At 43.8% G+C, this 17,454-nt stretch overlaps 1 protein-coding gene across 4 annotated transcripts; it reads left to right on the plus strand.

The window, feature by feature from the left end:
* The first annotated feature begins 735 nt into the window (after positions 1-735).
* Positions 736-14,935, plus strand: LOC117674021 (uncharacterized). Of its 4 annotated transcripts, none has more exons than XM_087883838.1 (3): positions 736-1,008; positions 4,314-4,435; positions 11,107-14,935. In XM_087883838.1, exons 2-3 carry the CDS (start codon positions 4,348-4,350, stop codon positions 12,633-12,635), a joined length of 1,617 nt encoding a protein of 538 aa, XP_087739964.1. In that variant the 5' UTR covers positions 736-1,008; positions 4,314-4,347; the 3' UTR covers positions 12,636-14,935. The 4 variants fall into 4 exon arrangements, with proteins under 4 accessions (XP_087739964.1, XP_034287693.1, XP_034287691.1 ...); XM_034431802.3 differs by lacking the exon at positions 736-1,008 and adding an exon at positions 1,119-1,356; XM_034431800.3 differs by lacking the exon at positions 736-1,008 and adding an exon at positions 1,156-1,356 and having other exon boundaries at positions 11,104-14,935.
* Positions 14,936-17,454: the final 2,519 nt, after the last annotated feature.

Here is a 17,454-nt window from a genome sequence, read left to right on the forward strand (position 1 = left end):
TTAGAGGTAATATCAACATATGACTATAATGGACCCTTTTTTGTGGCACTCATTAAGCAAAGTTGGCATTTGTAAAACAGCTGTGGCAGTCATTAAACAAACCAATGGTTTGCTGTGAGTGTGCTTTTGCCAAAACTGAACATGCAAAACCATTGTTAAACGCTGTCATAAATGCAGCCGTTCACCCAAAGCATGGTCATGTGACTACAGAGGGGGGGCTGACTTTCACAACATCAAATCCTGGTTGTAAGTCCCCTTTTCCAGGTGGGTCATAACTTGAACCAGTCGCTAAGGAACCAGTCGTAAATTGAAGACTACCTGTATAAGGATGCTGATTCTACAGAGATCTTTCAAAAGGTGTGTCTGTGTCAAAAAAAATTAAGATGGCAATACATTTTAAAAAGGGGCAGGGCCTTGAATGCATCATTGTGGTCACCATCTTGGGGTTTCACCTCTTCCCTGTGGAGATCTTCTGGTTTTTGCACTCAAGTATATATCCAAAAGGGCACCTCTGTATACCTTATCCTTTGGGTGGGCATGGTGTCTATGGGGTATGAGGCTGGCATCACTGTGTGCCCCCCTGAGTTTTCATGTGTTTGGGAAACCACATACATGGGATAAAATTTACATCTATTTGCACCTGCTTTATCATCTTTATGTATAGTCCTTTGGGTTCAAAGAAGAAAGAACTGTTGTGCAGTTCATCTGTGGACACGGAGGTGGCTCCGCACTCCCAGCCCAGCAGCGCAGTCTAGCACAATGGGGACACTGAAAGTCCATTGTTGTTAAGAATTGTAAGCCAGCCTGTACAGTATGCCTAAATAGCAATTCTGCTGACATCAGTTTCATTTACTGCCAAGAAAGGATGCTGATTCACAGAAAGCTCTACTGGCAGAGCCCGCTGGACTCCAAAGCCACCACAATTTTAGGCTAGAAAGTGTCACACGCCAAAACTAGGAGGATCAGACGAGGATGGAGTTGCGCTCATCCAGAATTTGAGGGTTCAAGGTATTTGGCTTAAATTCCACCCAATTAATCCCGGTCCGGGCTTCAAATCCTTCCAGACCCCCGACGGGGACTCATCTTTCGGGGGTCCCCGATGTGGGCTGTGCCCGCCAGAGGGCTCCTCTTCCTGTTTAGAAGGGGAAGCTGCTCCTTTCTCGGCCGTGGCCGCCGCTCGGCAGCCCCACTTACAGAGGCGGAGTTTCGCGACTCAGTCGCCGCTGCACATCCGGATTAATTTTAAGTGCTTTGCTGCTGTGTCCGCCGCCGATCCCCCCCCCTGCAATAGAGGGACTCCCTCCCTCCCCGCCCCACCTGCAAACTTGCTGGAGCTGCACCGCAGGCCGATTGCAGGTGATTCAAGGCAAATCCTGGAGGAGGGGGTGGGGCCGTCGCCATCCGGGCCTGGAGGATTTTTATTTATTTTTTTTTTTTTGCAGGGATTGGTCCCGATGCCCCTCGCCTCGGGTGTTTTTTTTGTGTGTGTGTATGTGTGTGTGTGGAATGGGTAGGAGGGTGGGGAGTCATTGATCGAAATAAAATCAATGCCGTGGTAGGAGGATTTGGAAAGAGGAGAGGAGCCCCAATTGAGTATTGGTGGGACGTTCTTGGGCTGCAGGGTGTGTGTGTGTGTGTGTGTGTGTGTGTGTGTGAGATCGGGGTGAGGGGCTTGTGTGTATGTGTGTGTGTGTGTGTGTATGTGTGACATGGGCCCTTGAGGCGGGTAGCGGAGAAAGAGCTGCACTTAAAAGAGGGGATATTTCATTTTCTGTCCTTTTTAAAGCAAAGATCAAATCTCACCAGGCTCAAGGTTGACTCAGCCTTCCATCCTTCCGAGGTGGGTAAAATGAGGACCCAGATTGTTGGGGGGCAATATGCTATTTAGTATACTGTCGATTGTTGTAAGCCGCCCAGAGTCCTCGGAGAGTGGGCGACATAGAAATATGATTAATAAAAAATTAATAAAATAATAAAAAAGAGTCAATCACTGCAATGGATTGCCGCCCCCTCCCCCTACCTGATTCAAGACGTTTTAGGCATAGGCCGATCAGATTTGGGGGCCAGTTTGCTGCTCCCGGATGGGGTCATAGGTTGCTGTGGCATACACATCCCAAATTAATTTTAGGGGCGTCTGTATTCTAAGTAGCCTCTTGATTAAGGAGCAGGTGGTATATTTCAATGTATATTCAGTAGCAGAGGTTATTTTATTATGCGATTGGGGGAAAAACCCACAGCATTGGCCTGTTTTTGATCTATAGTAATAGCATCCTGAATATACAGAAGTGCAAAGGTATTGCATTTGCTTCTTCCCTTGTTATCTTCCTGCCACTTCTGGGGATGCCCGTCTCCTGTATCGAGATATTGAGTCTTGCCACCTAAATCTCCTGGGTGGTTGATCAAATCAATAAACTGACCTGAAATGATTATCGATAATGTTGTGTACATTTGATTTGTTGATGAAATGATACAGTTACACTTGCACAGATCTGCGATAAAAATGACAGCATCACTGCAATGTTGAAGAAGCTGAGTGTGTTAAAAGGCTATGATTGGGACAAATGACAACAGTAAGGTGTGGTCATTTAAATAAAACACCTTTTGTGTTTAAATAATAATAGAAGCCTTGCAAAGAATTGTATTTCTGTGTGTACTTATCTGGAGGTTAAGTATAGCTGGATTCAATAGGACTAATCCCTGAACAGATCTGCATACAGAATGGCTTAAAATTTCCTTCCAGGGCTGAATGAATTTCTTTCTTTTTAAATGTATTTTTTAGCTCCTTTGCAAAACTACAGTTTTCTCACAGTAGCTTATGATACAAAGGCAGACCTGTTCAGTACCAAGAGGATTATAAAACAGCCCAGACATACAATTTCAAAGTCAGAATGCCTGTGTAGATTTTGTCTCTTTCCAACCTGATTCAGAGCATGTAAGATTGAGCAAGCTAAATTTACCCATTATTTAGTACTGGATCAGGACTTGCTGCGGTGCTGGGAATGAACTTTGATATGAGAGAATTTAAGTTCAGAGCACGGCATTGCTTAGGAACCTGCTGACTGCAGTCGGACAGGCGATTTGCTAAAAAGTCTCACAAAGCCAGCCTCTTTGCTGCAGGGGGTTGCAGGAATCTGCAAGGACAGAAGGATAGTTCAAAATAGCCATCAGATTCACATATATTGTTAGCGGAGCACTTTTTCTTCCTGGAGGGAGGTGAAGATTCTGCTGCTTCTGGACCATTAGGTAGATCTAAAACATATATGTATATATTTTTAAGCTGCCTCTGAGGGGCGAGAGATGAAATAAGCCAAGCTGGAAAAAGAAAGCTGTGGTGAATGTTAAAAAAAAACCCTGCAAATATCACTAGCTGTAGTCCCAGTGGAATGAGTTTGCTTCAGTCCCTGCCAGTTTCTTGGCATTATTTTTTCAGAAATAGTTTGCTCCCTTTCCTGCCTTCCTCCTACTGTTGAGAGGGAGGGACTGGCCCAAGGTCACCCAGATATCTTTGTGCCTAAGCTATCACCAGAATTTATGGTCTCTTGCTTTGTAGTTTAGTGCCTTAACCACTACACTAAACTGCTTAGGGAAATTGAGAGGGTTGAGGAAGCTTCCCCTCTTTTGGAAAAGTCTGGCAGATCCTGCTTTTGCAAAAAATGCTGAGGATTCTTGGAAGTTTTCCCCACTCCCCCCCAGCCCCCCAAATGTCCCTGGAAGGATAACACCCAGGGTCTCTTTCTGAGAGAGGAAAACACAGTTATGGAATCACTGTAAGCCTATCATGTAAAAGTCCTTAAAGGCCTGTGAAGCCTTTTCTGTATTGAAACTGGAAGCCATGGAAACCAAGAGCAGCAGCCTGGTCCCCAGATGCCTGCAAGAGTCTGGTGCATGAAAAGCACTTCAAATGGGCTTTTGCCCTGGGGCCTTGTATGGGAAATTCTGCTGCTGGTTGTAAGGGGAAGCTCTCTTTCTCTGTGTATTTATGATTATGAGTTTTATTGGCATGGAGAGGCAATTACTCCTTCTGTCCTGCCCCAAACTCCCTCTGTGGTAGGGCAGCTGTTGCTGTTTTAAGTGGCTACTGCAGTACATTATTGTTCCCCTTTGGGTTTTTTTTTTAAATCAAACAAGCTGGAAGCAGATAAAATATTGCTTTATGCTTATGGAATATTTTGTTAACATTGATCGAATAAGATGAAATGATTGCTACAAGTATGCGGAAAAATGCAGCTGGGCTGCAAAATACGATGGGAGGGCTCCAAGTAAGGGAAGTCTACTTCAGTGAAATCCATTGCATTTAATTTGTTTTTTGACAGGTGCTAGTAAGCCTCTGAGAACACTATTTGTGTCATGGAGCCATGGGTGTATCTAGACCAGCGTCAGAAGGCTCTGTATCGAGATGTTATGCAAGAAAGCTATGAGACACTAATGTCTCTTGGTAAGAATACACTTTCTCTTTTTTTCTATTTTGGAATCACTGTTCTGTTTGCTCATATTTGTATTTGATTTCTTAGGTCTAATAAAGACAGTCTTTTGTCATCTGTGAGACATGCAAGGAAAGGGCTGAATCTTCTCACTTTCTTATGACAAAGGAGTATGGATCTCCCTAAGGAAATATTTGAATAAACAATCTCTCTTACCTCTTCCTCACCACGTCCAGATCTCTACTCAATATAAAGTGAGCTGGGCATTATTATATTTAGTCTCATAAGGATGTTACAAGAATAAAAGGGATGAGTAGAAAACATTTGGGATTTGGTAGAGGCCCTAATATCATGCCTCAGGCTGAATGTTGTTTCATTTGATGTCCGGATTCTGCAGAAGGAAGTGTGACTTATACTGCTTTGGCATTGAGAGAGTGATGTAAGACAGGGGTCCCCAACCTCCCAGGCCGCAGCCCATTTGGAACCAGGATGCGGAAATGGTGGGTGAGTGTGTGCACATGAAGCTGCACTTGTGAAAGTGGTGCGTGTGCGCGCACGAAACCATTCCCTCCCCAGTCCGCTGAACTGGAAAGGTTGGAGATTGCTGAGATAAGAGATCATCTCCATCTCTTTTGCAGTTGGAAAAGTGATGGTTGATCCCATGGATATCATAGTAATACATTAAAGTGCTGTATTGAAGTTCTTAAGCTTTCTCTCAGATATGAAGGCAAATATACGTGTCCCAGGATAATGTTGCATGATCCAATCTGGGTCGGTCACTGGGACCAGAGCTTGTCTTCTGAGGTTTCGGACTCGTGCTGGAGCCCATCCTCAGGGAAATTCTCTCTACCAGAATGTGTCTTTCTTAGATATGTTTAAGAAGCATACTGATTTTATTCAACTCAATGTTCTAAATAGGAATGATTTGGTTGATAGGGATTGTGCTCTGGCTTATGAGGTGGATTTATGAGGTGGGGGAAAGATAAACAGTTTATGTCCTGTATCACCATTTGTGATCTTAGGTATAATGATTGGTTGGAACATGTAGATTCCCAGATCCCTGAAGAGTAAACAATCTGGTTGAAGGGAAACAAGTGCATATGCTTTCCAAAAGAATCAATATCAGATTTCTTAAGCATCAGCACAGGTAAGGTTTAATTGAACAGAGAGCTCAGTTGTGAAGTGATTTTCATACAGAATTTTTTCCCCAGTCTTGTTTGAGGCTTTGGCCAGAATTCAGGGTACTTTTTTGGGGATGCATAAAGCATTGTGTACATCACTGCATCTTAGGAGAGACATGCTGAACAGGCTTTACTCCAAACACTTCACAGACTTGTTGAGCTAGAAATCCAAGTCCAAAATGTGTACATTGTCTCTGCCTATTGGTTTGATTTACTAGTGGATAGTGTAGGAAGAGTAAAGAATTTGTACCTTTCATGACTCAAACTTGGAACTTATTAGCTCTTTACATCTCATAGTCCTTCTACTCCCCACTTGGATCATCTTCCTCACTGTGTTGGTCTTCAGATATGATCATGCTGGCTGAGGAATGATGAAATATTTGCTGTGATACCTACCATGGACTTCTGTCATTATGTCAAGATGCAAGTAGGAAGAGTTACAATTTGCATCTTGATGTCACAAGGTCTGTTTTGTCCTTGTAATTTGCATTAGATGCCTATGAATCCCAGCATTCTTTGGATGCCTTATTGGAGGAGATATCTGATGCTTCCATGTGTCCAATGAATATGGCAATAGCAAGCAAGTTGTGTGAGGCTATGGCGCTGGAGACAGTATAGTATGTCTCTATATGGAACTCCATATTGACTGATCTTTGCTCATTTCAATGAGAAAGTGGCAAAGACAGAATAGAAAAGATGATTGTGACCACTTCCATTGATTCAGAACATACTACTATGGTATTAACTTTTCTAATGAAGCTGCTTAATGAAGCTGCACAGTTCAGTAACTTCCCTGAATATTACTAGCATGTTCTGGTCCTGCCTCATAATCCTGTCTCTTCTGCATAATCTGCAGTTAGAAAGATAAAAAGTGTACTCCTTGAACAGGCAATGTTGGCCATATGTGGTTGTATCATTCCAAATGCAAGAGTCTAGATAATGTAGCTGCAATTGTCAAGTTTTTGAGTGGAAAGGAAGGAGGTTGAGGAACTTAATTGTTTGGGGTTAGCTCATCCTCTGCCTGGTTATTCCAGAGTTGAGTTGTTCCAAAAGCTAAATGGATTTTGGTTCCCTTCATTTGACTCCCATCAAACATTTCATTTTACAGAGATCAAGACAGTTTTCTGGATTCCAATCACACAATCTCTCTCATTATAGCCTTGGAAACTTCTAATCTTGTTCTGTACAAGTTTCACATCTGCAAATACTACCCTGTTTCCCCCAAAATAAGACATCCCCTGATAATAAGCCCAATCAGGCTTTTGAGCACATGGCAATAAGGCCAAGCGCTTATTTCAGGGTTCAAAAAAATATAAGATAGGGTCTTATTTTTGGGGAAACACGGTAGAATATTGGATTGCAATTTCAGACTGGATGAAAATTTCTTGCAAGATCTACATATATGTAAATCGGATATTATACATCATATAGATTTGAACAACCCATCCAAGTAAAGCTTCTTCCTGTCTTTACAGTTCAGATTCCACTTTCTTTACTTGGAAGTAACAAACAAACAAACAATGTTTGGGTTAGCAACTGTAATTGATGTTCAGCCAAAACAAAGATGGAATTGAAATCCCATATCACTGGTTTCTGTATTTGTTTGATTTATACCCTACCTTTCTACTCAAGCAACCATTCAAGAGGGCTAAGGAACTGTATATGTTAGAAATCAAAAATAATTTTTAACTCAAACTCTCTCAAACGTAATTTCTTTAGCATTTTGTAGGCAGAGTGTACAAAATAGGATAGAACTTTCTTTTAGAAAGGGGAAAAATGTGAGCACTGATGTGAAGGAATCAAAAGCTAGGCCAAATTATCCTAGATCCGTGATGGCGAACCTATTGAATGGGTGCCACAGGTGGCACGTGGAGCCATATCGGTGGGCACACGAGCTCAGCTTGGGCACATATGCATGCGCCGGCCAGCTGATTTTTGGGCCTTCTGGGCCCACCAGAAGTCAGGAAACACACTTTCCGGCCTCCGGAGGGCCTCTGAGGGGGTGGGGAAGGCCGTTTTTGCCCTCCCCAGGCTCCTAGAAAGGCTCTGGAGCCTGGGGAGAACAAAAAATGGGCCTACCGGACCCACCGTGTCATTGCGTGCCAAAAGCGGGGAGAGCACGGGGGGGGGGCATAGAATTATGGATGTGGGCACACGTGTGTGTGACCCCACCACGCTCCCCCCGCTTTTGGCACGCGATAGCAAAAAGGTTAGCCATCAGTGTCCTAGATGGTCAAGGGACTAGTTTTTTCTCAACATGGTACCCTCCAGAATAGCCTATATCAGTGTTGGCGAACCTTTTCGGCACTGAGTGCCGAAATAGGAGCATGCGTGGGCACGCGGAGGAGCATGTGTTAACTGTGACTTTATGGCAGATTCATTCATGGTAAAAAAAACCACCATGATTTACTCAATTAACTTTGAACCAGAAGCTGGAGACTGACAACACACTAAGGCAGAAATCTGATTGGTTAGTTGGGAATTAACCAGATTTTCCACTTCAAAGCTGGCTGGAAGTGGAGTGGATTTTAACTTTCTAGCGTATTGGTTTTCATGCAGATTTTAATAGTGATTTTTGTCTCAATGAGATATGCAAGTCACTGAATTTTTTTTTATCACTCAGTGAATTTCTGTTGAGTACTTATCCACTAACCTAAGCATTCTTTACTTAGCTTTACCCAGAGAAGTAGAGCTATTCCTTGGGTGTTGAAAGCTACAGAAAAAAGATAAGTCATTTAACCCTTTATGGGAAAGTCTTGGCTGGAGCTTGTTGCATTGGAGTCAATGAACTTCTCTTATGATAGCATTGTCATACTCACAGGCAGTCACACAGGCTAGCCTTATGGCCCCTCACTCACGTACTAACAGTCCAACATCCTCTGTCTGATTCAGGCGACATTTTTGACCTTTTGTTTCCCTTAAGGACTGGGTTCCTTCTTATCTACCTCCCTGAAGGAATCTTTTAGACCAGGGGTCTCCAACCTTGGCAACTTTAAGCCTGGAGGACTTCAACTCCCAGAATTCTCCAGCCAATGAGCTGAAGTCCGCCAGGCTTAAAGTTGCCAAGGTTGCAGACCAGAGATGGTATTCAGCAGGTTCTGACCAGTTCTGGAGAACCGGTAGCGGAAATTTTGAGTAGTTTGGAGAACCGGTAAATACCACCTCTGATTGGCCCCGCCCACATCTATTCTTTCTGTGCCTCCCGAGTCCCAACTGATCGGGAGGAAATGGGGATTTTGCAGTATCCTTCCCCTGGAGTGGGGTGGGAATGGAGATTTTACAGTATCCTTTCCCTGCCACGCCCACCAAGCCATGCCACGCCCACCAAGCCATGCCACGCCCACCAAGCCACGCCCACAGAACCAGTAGTAAAAAAAAATTGAATCCCACCACTGTTGCATCCCACTAAAATCCTGTTTTAGACAAAGATTCCTGGCTTTTTATCCTCTCTGTTTATCCTCTCAGGCATCTGCTTCATTTTTTTTGTATGTGTCAACCTAGTCTCACAATATGAAAGCAAGTTTCTCATTGTAGTTGAATGCTGGGCTCATTTCTGAAAAGTCAGGCTTGTTTCCTTTAGACCAGGGGTCTTCAAACCTGGGAACTTTAAGACATGCTGGCTGGGGAATTCTGGGAGTTGAAGTCCACAAGTCTTAAAGTTCCCAAGTTTGGAGACCCCTGCTTTAGACCAACTATAGCTACTTAAAGTCCTGTGGATTTCAACTCCCAGAATTCCTGAGCCAGCATAGAATTCTGCTTTAGATGTGCAAAGATTTTGATTCCCCCCCCCCCCCAGATATCTCAAAAAAAACAAAGTTTAAATGCTTGGGATCATCTCAGGTGTCCTTTGTAAAAAGCCATACAAGTTTTGGAAAACTTGTCCAGGTGGGACAGGCTACTCAAAAGCTCTTGCATCCCACCCCTGTATCCTCCCTCCCTCTCTGAGTTTTAACTCCTCCCATTTCCTCTGTGGGAGGGGTTTTTTTTTTTTATCCGGTGGGCTCCACCCATTAGACAAATAGCCATTCCCAAGCCTAAAGGCCCTTCAGTCTTTCCTTGGCTGTCTTCCTGGAGGAGAGAGAGGAGAATAAAGCCTCGTCTAATGGCAGAGAGAAGGAGAGCAAGAATAGCTGCCCAGGAAGATCTCTTCCAGCTGCTTACTAATCCTGGTTAGTATCCCTGGTCAATGAAAAAAAGATGAGAAGTAGGACAGGTGGGAGAGCTGAGGTGTTCCTTTTTCTTGGAAAGGCTATGGTATTTCATGATTTTCTGCCTGGACTTTACCTTTCTGCATCCTCTTAGCTGCATTCTACTCCAGTTCTGTGTTGTTAGCTACACTTATGTCCCCAAATGGATGTCCTAGACTGAAATTACCTTCCCTGTGCCCTGCCCCTTCCATCTTCCTTGTATGTTTTACCTTTCTTTTTCCAGGAGCCCTGTGGACTTCAACTCCCAGAATTCCTGAGCCAGCCAGCATGAAGTCTACAGGTTGTAAGGGGGCCATATTTTCACACCCCTGATGTTAAGCATTCATCCTTGGAGTTTGGCCAACCCTATTTCCTTCTCAGTCCATTTTCCCAATTCTTTTTCTCTTTGCAAACCTCATATCGGCCACCTGGTTTCAAGCCTTTTTAATTCCTTTAGCCTTTAGACTCAGAGTATCCCAAGAACTTGGACTGTGATTCTTAATCTGTTTGGTGTATCTGCTGCTTGGTGGGAATGGATTAGAGATGGTGGAAATTTTACCTTTACTCAGAGGGTCCAGGAAAAACATTCCCTATGCAGTGAAATTTGTTTTCTTCTTAAATAAAGGATAAAAGGTGAGAGGCAGGATATAATTGTAATTGTAATCTCTAATTGGTAGCTATTGTAATTAGGGATTAGGCTAGTTGGCCCATTTATACATTGGAATGGTGCTCCATTCTTATGGTAATCTCCTCTAATTTAGCACCCTCTACTGCATTAGGCTATAACAGCAGTAATACATTCGCTCCTTTGGGAGAACTGCTAATTACATGATAGAAATTGTGGTCTGACACATGTGAAGAGCACCAGGTTGGGAAAGGCTGTGAATACATTTGACAAATTCACTTAGCTTGTTTATTTAAAATATTTACATAGCCCTATTTCCTTTTTTTTTTTTTTTTGCTGCTCCTAAAGTACATAATAAGCAAAATTGAAAATAAAATTACTTTGCTTTTGCAAATTTCAAACCGTTGTTGGGTGGGTGGAGAAGTAAAAGTCTTCTATAGCCTTATTTTAAATATTATGACATCAATTTTTAGGTATGTGCATTCCTTTCAGAAGTCGTGAAGTCCCTTATAAAGAAACATTAGAACAAATAAGATTATGTAAACAGCTTTTTAAAAAATGAAGTGATACTTATGACATTTGCCAGGAATTTGAATATTTCAGTGTTGAAACACCAAATCAAAAGAGTTGGAATAACATGGGCTGGGTGTGATGTTGGCCAGGAGTTTAACTTTTTGCCTTTGTCTTAGCAGCTAATCAACTGCTAAACAACAGTAACCACGATGATGAGGATGAGGATGAGGATGACGAAGAAGAGCATGAAGGCATGGAAGAGTTGCGGCCAGGTACCTCTCAAAGTGCGCCCAGAAGGGTCAAGCCCTTGACGAGACGGGAAACTCCCAAGCAGCCAAAGATCATTCCAGTGGTGAAGAAGGACAAAGCCACCCAGCGTGGACACGCCTTGAAAAAAAGCCTTGAGAGACGTTGCTCAGATTGTACGAGGACCCTTCATTCCGCCGGCAGAGGGCGCCAGAGGAGCGAAGCCAACGCCGCTCGGGAGAAACCGTTCCAGTGTAGCGACTGTGGGAAATGCTTCATCTGGAGCTCCCACCTAGAGCGCCATCGGCGGATGCACACGGGAGAGAAGCCCTTCAAATGCCTCAACTGTGGGGAAGCTTACAGCCAGAACTTCCACCTCTTGCAGCACAGCTGTGCCCAGCTGATCGAAAAGCCCTTCAAGTGTCCTGAGTGCGGGAAACGCTTTGCCCAGAGCTCAGCCCTGGAGAACCATCAGAAGGGCCATACTGCAGAGAAGCCCCATAAGTGCTCGGACTGTGGGAAATGCTTCATCTGGGCTTCCCATCTGGAGAGGCACCGGCGGGTCCATACCGGAGAGAGGCCTTTCAAGTGCCCTGAGTGTGGAGAGTCGTACAGCCAGAGTGCCCATTTGGCCAAGCACCGGCGTAACCACATGGGCGAGCGCCCTTACAACTGCCCTGCCTGCTGGAGAAGCTTTGCACAGATCTCTGAGCTGGAGGAACACAAGAAGACCCATCTGGGCTGCGAGGACTGTGGCAAGGTCTACCGGAGTCGGCAGACACTGATGCGACACCAGCGGGGACACCACCGCGAGCGCACCCATCTCTGTGAAGAGTGTGGGAAAGGGTTCGTGTGGGCCTCCCATCTTGAGCGCCACCGTCGGGTGCACACTGGGGAGCGCCCGTTTCCCTGCCCTATCTGTGGGGAGAAGTTCGCCCAGAAGGTCCACCTCCTTCATCACAACAAGACTCATTCTCATACCCGGCCCTATAAATGTGGAGACTGCGACAAATGCTTTGGGGACAGCTCTGCTTTCCTAGCTCATCAGCGGGGTCACGCCATGGAGAAGAACCACAAGTGCCAGTATTGCTCCAAAAGCTTTGCCTGGAGCTCCCACTTGGAAAGGCATCAACGTATCCACACGGGAGAGAAACCCTACAAATGCCCCAATTGTCCTGAGCACTTTAGCCAGACTTCCCAGCTCTTCAAGCATCAGCGCAGTCACCTAGGCAAGAGGCCCTACAAGTGCAGTGAATGTGGGCGCAGCTTCAGCACCACCCTGGAAGTCCTCATCCATCAGCGGACCCACTTTGGGACCAAGCCCTTCCGGTGCTCCAGCTGTGGGAAGGGGTTCACCCGCCGAGCCAACCTGCTCAAGCATCAAAGGTGCCATGTTAAGGATTCCCCTAAGGAACATTTAATTGAACTGAAATATGAAGGCAATGGGTTCTCCAGTATTTAACAGTTGAAGACCCCTGCAAGAAAAGGCCATTGCCGATGTTCTGAGGTTGTGGAGACTCCAGTTCTTGTTCAGCTCTTGCAACAGGACCCGATGCTATGAACATGGTGGGAGAGAAGAACGTTTTAGGAAATGTCTAGGACAGTGGGAAGCTCACGGAAAAGCCTTGGTGGTGAGGTATGGCTGCCACCAGCATATGAAAGAAGACCTGTCAAGAAGACCAGTAATAACCATGTCCATTGGCGATGAGGATCCTGATTTAAGAGTCCACGCGGATGACTTTATTTCACATTTAGTTGATACTGTACATATCAATGTGCCCCAAGGTTGGGGGAAAAGCTTTATTTACTGTTCATCTTTACGTTCAGTAACCTTGCCTCAGATAGACCAATTCTCTCCCCTCACAATCCCCCCCCCCCGTTTTTTTGAAACTCTGGATAATGAAGCTTTAACAAATGCTAAAGACTGACCTCCAGACCTTAATATGCCTGACTGAGACTTTAGTAAATGCTGTGGAAATCTGCATGGGGGCCTGAAAACGAGCATTTCTAAGCCTCTTGAATGTGGAGAAAAAGCTTTATTGACTAAAGAACCTAAACATCTGAGGCTTTGTGCTGGCCAATTGTATTTTAGTGAATACCATAATTAGATGGTACTGTAGTACCTGAATATCTAGAGACTATCTTAATATCAAACTATTCAATTCTTGATACATTGTTGGGGACGGGACGGGACACTACATGGATAAAAACCTTCCCTATTTTTTCTTGGTTCTTAGAATCCTAGCTGTTTAGTTTCTACTTAACTAGTTTGGAGAGAGATTACCTGCACCCAGAAATATTTCGATTTCTTTTCCAGCATTAACTAGAGAAACACTTGACTCTCCTGTAATTATGTGGAGTGTTGGTTTAATGAGTCCCAGTCCACCAGGTAAACTTGGTTTTGGTGCTTTAACCTGGGTGTTCTTGATAGATTGGTCACAGCGGTTCGTTCTTATGCAGGGAAGTAGGATCTGCTTAACCAAGAGAATGGAGGGGGTTATCGGTTCATTTGGGTTGAGATGGCCAAAAGGATGGAGGGTAGACAATAGATAGATTCCAGAAGAATCCAGATACAGGAACGAGGAACACATTTGTGGATAGTCTATGGATGATGGAAGAAGTCAGAATTCAGAGGTGCCAGCCTTTTGTTTTTTAAGAAAATTAGAAGCCGTTTCAGGCATTGATCCTGGGTCAGCTGCGTAATTTTTGTTTCAGAATTATGGGTGACATGTATGAAGGGCCTATCGAGGAGGTGTTGACAAACAGCACCTTGTGGTTATAAAAAGGAAAGCAACAAGGATACCCAGAAATTTTGGATTGACGCGACTGTAAGGGGAAAAAGAAGCAGAACATTGAACCTAATCTCGAGAAGAGCAGGCTAGAAATATAACGAAAGAGCACAAAAATTCAATGGGAGGGAGGCCGTGCAAAGTTAACCTCTAGCATCTATCCCTGGAGCATGATGTCCCTAGAATTGGGGAAGAGAGATGGAAAAAGGCTTTAGTGAAACCTGAAGAAGCTTGGGGTTCGAGAAAACATGCTTGAGAAGATAGGTGATTGCTGATGGAGGCTATGGAAAGTGAAGGGAGGGGGGATGGGTGGGAGGGGCCACTCTTGAGTTCTGATAGCCAGTGAAGTCTGTAAGGCTATAATGAAAATGGAGGGAGGGTTGTCTTTCCAGTTGCTGAGGTTGTGAATTGTTATTTATCCAGCTGCTGTACTTTCCTCAAATTCTACCTCAGATTTGTGTTCCAGATGATTTAACTGGAAGAATCCATCTTGCCCTTCACACACTATCACATGCTTACTGAAGAGATGCTCACAGAAGACTGGAAGCCTGGCCTTGGGGAGAATTTGGAGTTACTGCAAACATGCTGTGATTCTGCACATCCACAATACTCTTTGAAACACCAAATCAGAGGATTAATATAGATGGATGATGTATTAGTAAAAGGTCTTGTAACCCTGTCTCTTTCCCATCCTATTTGCCTGTGCTTCCCAACCAATTTCCTTTGCTTTACTCTCATGTTTCCTTCAAAAGTTCATTTGCTTTATTGCTTTTGAGGTACCTGTTTGACATGATATGCTTCTCTTGATTTTGCTCTTGTCCTATTCCCCCGTTTTTTTTCTGTCTAAAGCAAACAAGCATTTTTCTGTTTTAGGGCCCCTTTCCCCAACTGACTAATAGAGATGAAAAAGTTTCTAATCTCTGATTTTCTTTGTTGATGGTTAGGAGTAATCAAGTAAAAAAATTGTAGCATTTGTAAGTCTGATTTTTCTACTATGCGCCGTACTGTAGGGTTTTAGTTCTATCATTTCAGCAAGCTTGCTGGATGGTTTTCAGAGGAAATTCTGAAATAGAATGACTATGACATATAGGTATATAAGCCAGCTCCAAAATGCTCACTTGAGTTAAATCAGATTTTCTTTCTGGAATTCTGACTTCCAGAAATCCCAGCCAACATGTTGCCTGGCATATTCATGGATCTGTAGTCCCGATATTTATGGAAGGCATCAGGCCCAAACAGCTGAGCTAAAATATTTATGGCACTTTAGTTGAAAAGGAAAACAATTGGGGGTATGGAAAGTGATTTGTAAGATTAGACAGGATGGGAAGTAAGTGCCCTTACTCGGATATTTGGCCTCCCCTAAACAAAACATTTTGTGGTATTCAGCTAATGTGGCCATTACCAGTGAAACCAGTGGATTGTAGATTTTTAAGACTGGCAAAATCAAGACCAGCTGCCATTCAGTGTGATGGTCTCTAGCATTTGGTGGCTTTAAAGTGAACTAGACCGCTTCACTGAGGATTGGAAATTGTAAACTATCTCATTTATTTTGCTGAATCCCAAAGTTACTGAGGGAATTGGGTGTTGTCTTGCCCCTCATGTCAGGCTTTCCAGAAGCTTCTGCATATCCATTGTGAGAGGGAGGAATTAGTCTAGCTAGAACTATGGTCTGATCCAGCAGGGGTCTTGTGCTCAATCATATGGCAGGTTTGAAGTTTTAAATACATTCCCAACCAAGTTGACTGAAAAAAATACCTGAGGGTGAGGGGAAGAGTAGGGTTGGGGCAGAGTTGAAGTATGGGTGGTGCTACCATTTCCCTCTTGGTTTTTTGGCAAGTTAGGACAACTGTGGCCTCTTCATTTTTCTGATAAGTGATCCACTGGGAAGACACCAGTCCTCATTATCACTGAGCAAATGGCACTGAAGTCATAAAAGTTGTAATCTTCATCACTTTCATACTGTAATCACATCTCCGGAGATGGCATACTCTCCAGTTGATCCAGTAATTGCAGTGATAGTCAACTCTTTTCTCAATTGTTTTATCAAATCCAAAACACTAAACAAAAATTCCTGAGTGGACTGTGTGCCCTATAAGTATTCTGTTTTTAAACTTTATTTTCAATATTTGTCTCTACCCCTGAGCCATGATAACTTTTCATGGTAGTCCTATGTCTTTTCAGAATAACAGACCTTGCCTTGGAGATCTTCTAGTCCAACCCCGTCAAGTAGGAAACGCTATACCATTTCAGACAAATAGTTGTCCAATCTCTTCTTAAAAACCTCCATCGTTGGAGCACCCACAACTTCTGGAGCAAAATTAAACCTGTGATGGGCCATTATTATGGTCGGTGGGTTAGGATTTGTGGCTTGAGAAACTATGTTGATCTTGCTTGTACACCAGGGGTGTCAAACTGGTGGCCCATGGGCCAGATGTGTTACGTGCAGGCCATGCTACCCCAGCTCTGTGAAGTGGAAAAACGTCACGATACATCACGTGACGGCAATGCAACGCCACAAATTTGACATCCATGTTGTGGACTGTAATCCTGAATGACTAATTAAGGTGGAAAAGGGCTTCTCTTTTTTTGGAAGCACTATATTCTAATTTAGAAGCCTTTTCATGATATGCAAGCTACTTTCTGGGGAATAACCCCCATCAGAAGCAGCAGCCACTATTCTGCAGGTCACAATTTCTGGATCAAGAAGCAACAGGTATTTAGGCTCAATTCCATGTCAAGGGAAACCTGAGCAGTGTCCAGCAACACCAGACCTGCATCTTCAGTCTACACAATAATCTTTAAAGGTGAAGGAGCTTACTTGTGCATTTCCCCATACTACTTTCCAAAAATACATAAATACATACGTAAATACAGATGGGTCAATATCCCTTCTCTTCAGTGGTGAAATCTAAAATTTGTTACTACTAGTTCTGTGGGCATGGCTTGGTGGGCGTGTAATGTGACTGGGTGGCCTTTTTTAACTTTTAAAACAATTTTTTCTACAACCTCTTCTGCGAAGAGGTTGTTAAAAAATGCTTTCAAAAGGCTCTGACGATCCCAGCTGAGTTGCCTGATTGGCAGAGGCTTTTTTTCTTTTAAAAGCCTTTGACGATCCCGCTGAGCCATGTGATCATCACAGCCTTTTTTTTTTTACTTTAAAAAGCATTTTTTCAGCCGAAGAGGTTGTAGAAAAAATGCTTTTAAAAGTTTTTTAAAATAGCCTCTGATGATTGTGCGGCTCAGCTGGGGGGGGGGGCGCAGGGATTTTTGCTACCGGTTCTCCGAACCACCCACCTCCATCGCTACCAGATCAGGCGATCCGGTCCAAACTGGGAGCATTTCACCCCCACTTCTCTTTTTTCACTTAAAAATCTCCAAAACTGTACTTGCTGAAAATATCTTCCTGGCTCTCCCTTGACAGAACTCTTTAACATATTAAAAGAACTACATGGTATCCAGAAAGCTATTACATTTGCTATCTGTGTGCGAACT

The sequence above is a fragment of the Pantherophis guttatus genome, chromosome 2 (assembly GCF_059756535.1).
Source record: "Pantherophis guttatus breed Tessera chromosome 2, ASM5975653v1, whole genome shotgun sequence".
NCBI lineage: Eukaryota > Metazoa > Chordata > Lepidosauria > Squamata > Colubridae > Pantherophis > Pantherophis guttatus.

Bases quoted from the DNA above. Each gene is read 5' to 3' on its own strand.
- LOC117674021 (XM_034431800.3), top strand. From the start codon at position 4,348: ATGGAGCCATGGGTGTATCTAGACCAGCGTCAGAAGGCTCTGTATCGA. The intron at 4,436-11,103 runs GTAAGAATACAC...CCTTTGTCTTAG, and splicing joins TGAGACACTAATGTCTCTTG to CAGCTAATCAACTGCTAAAC.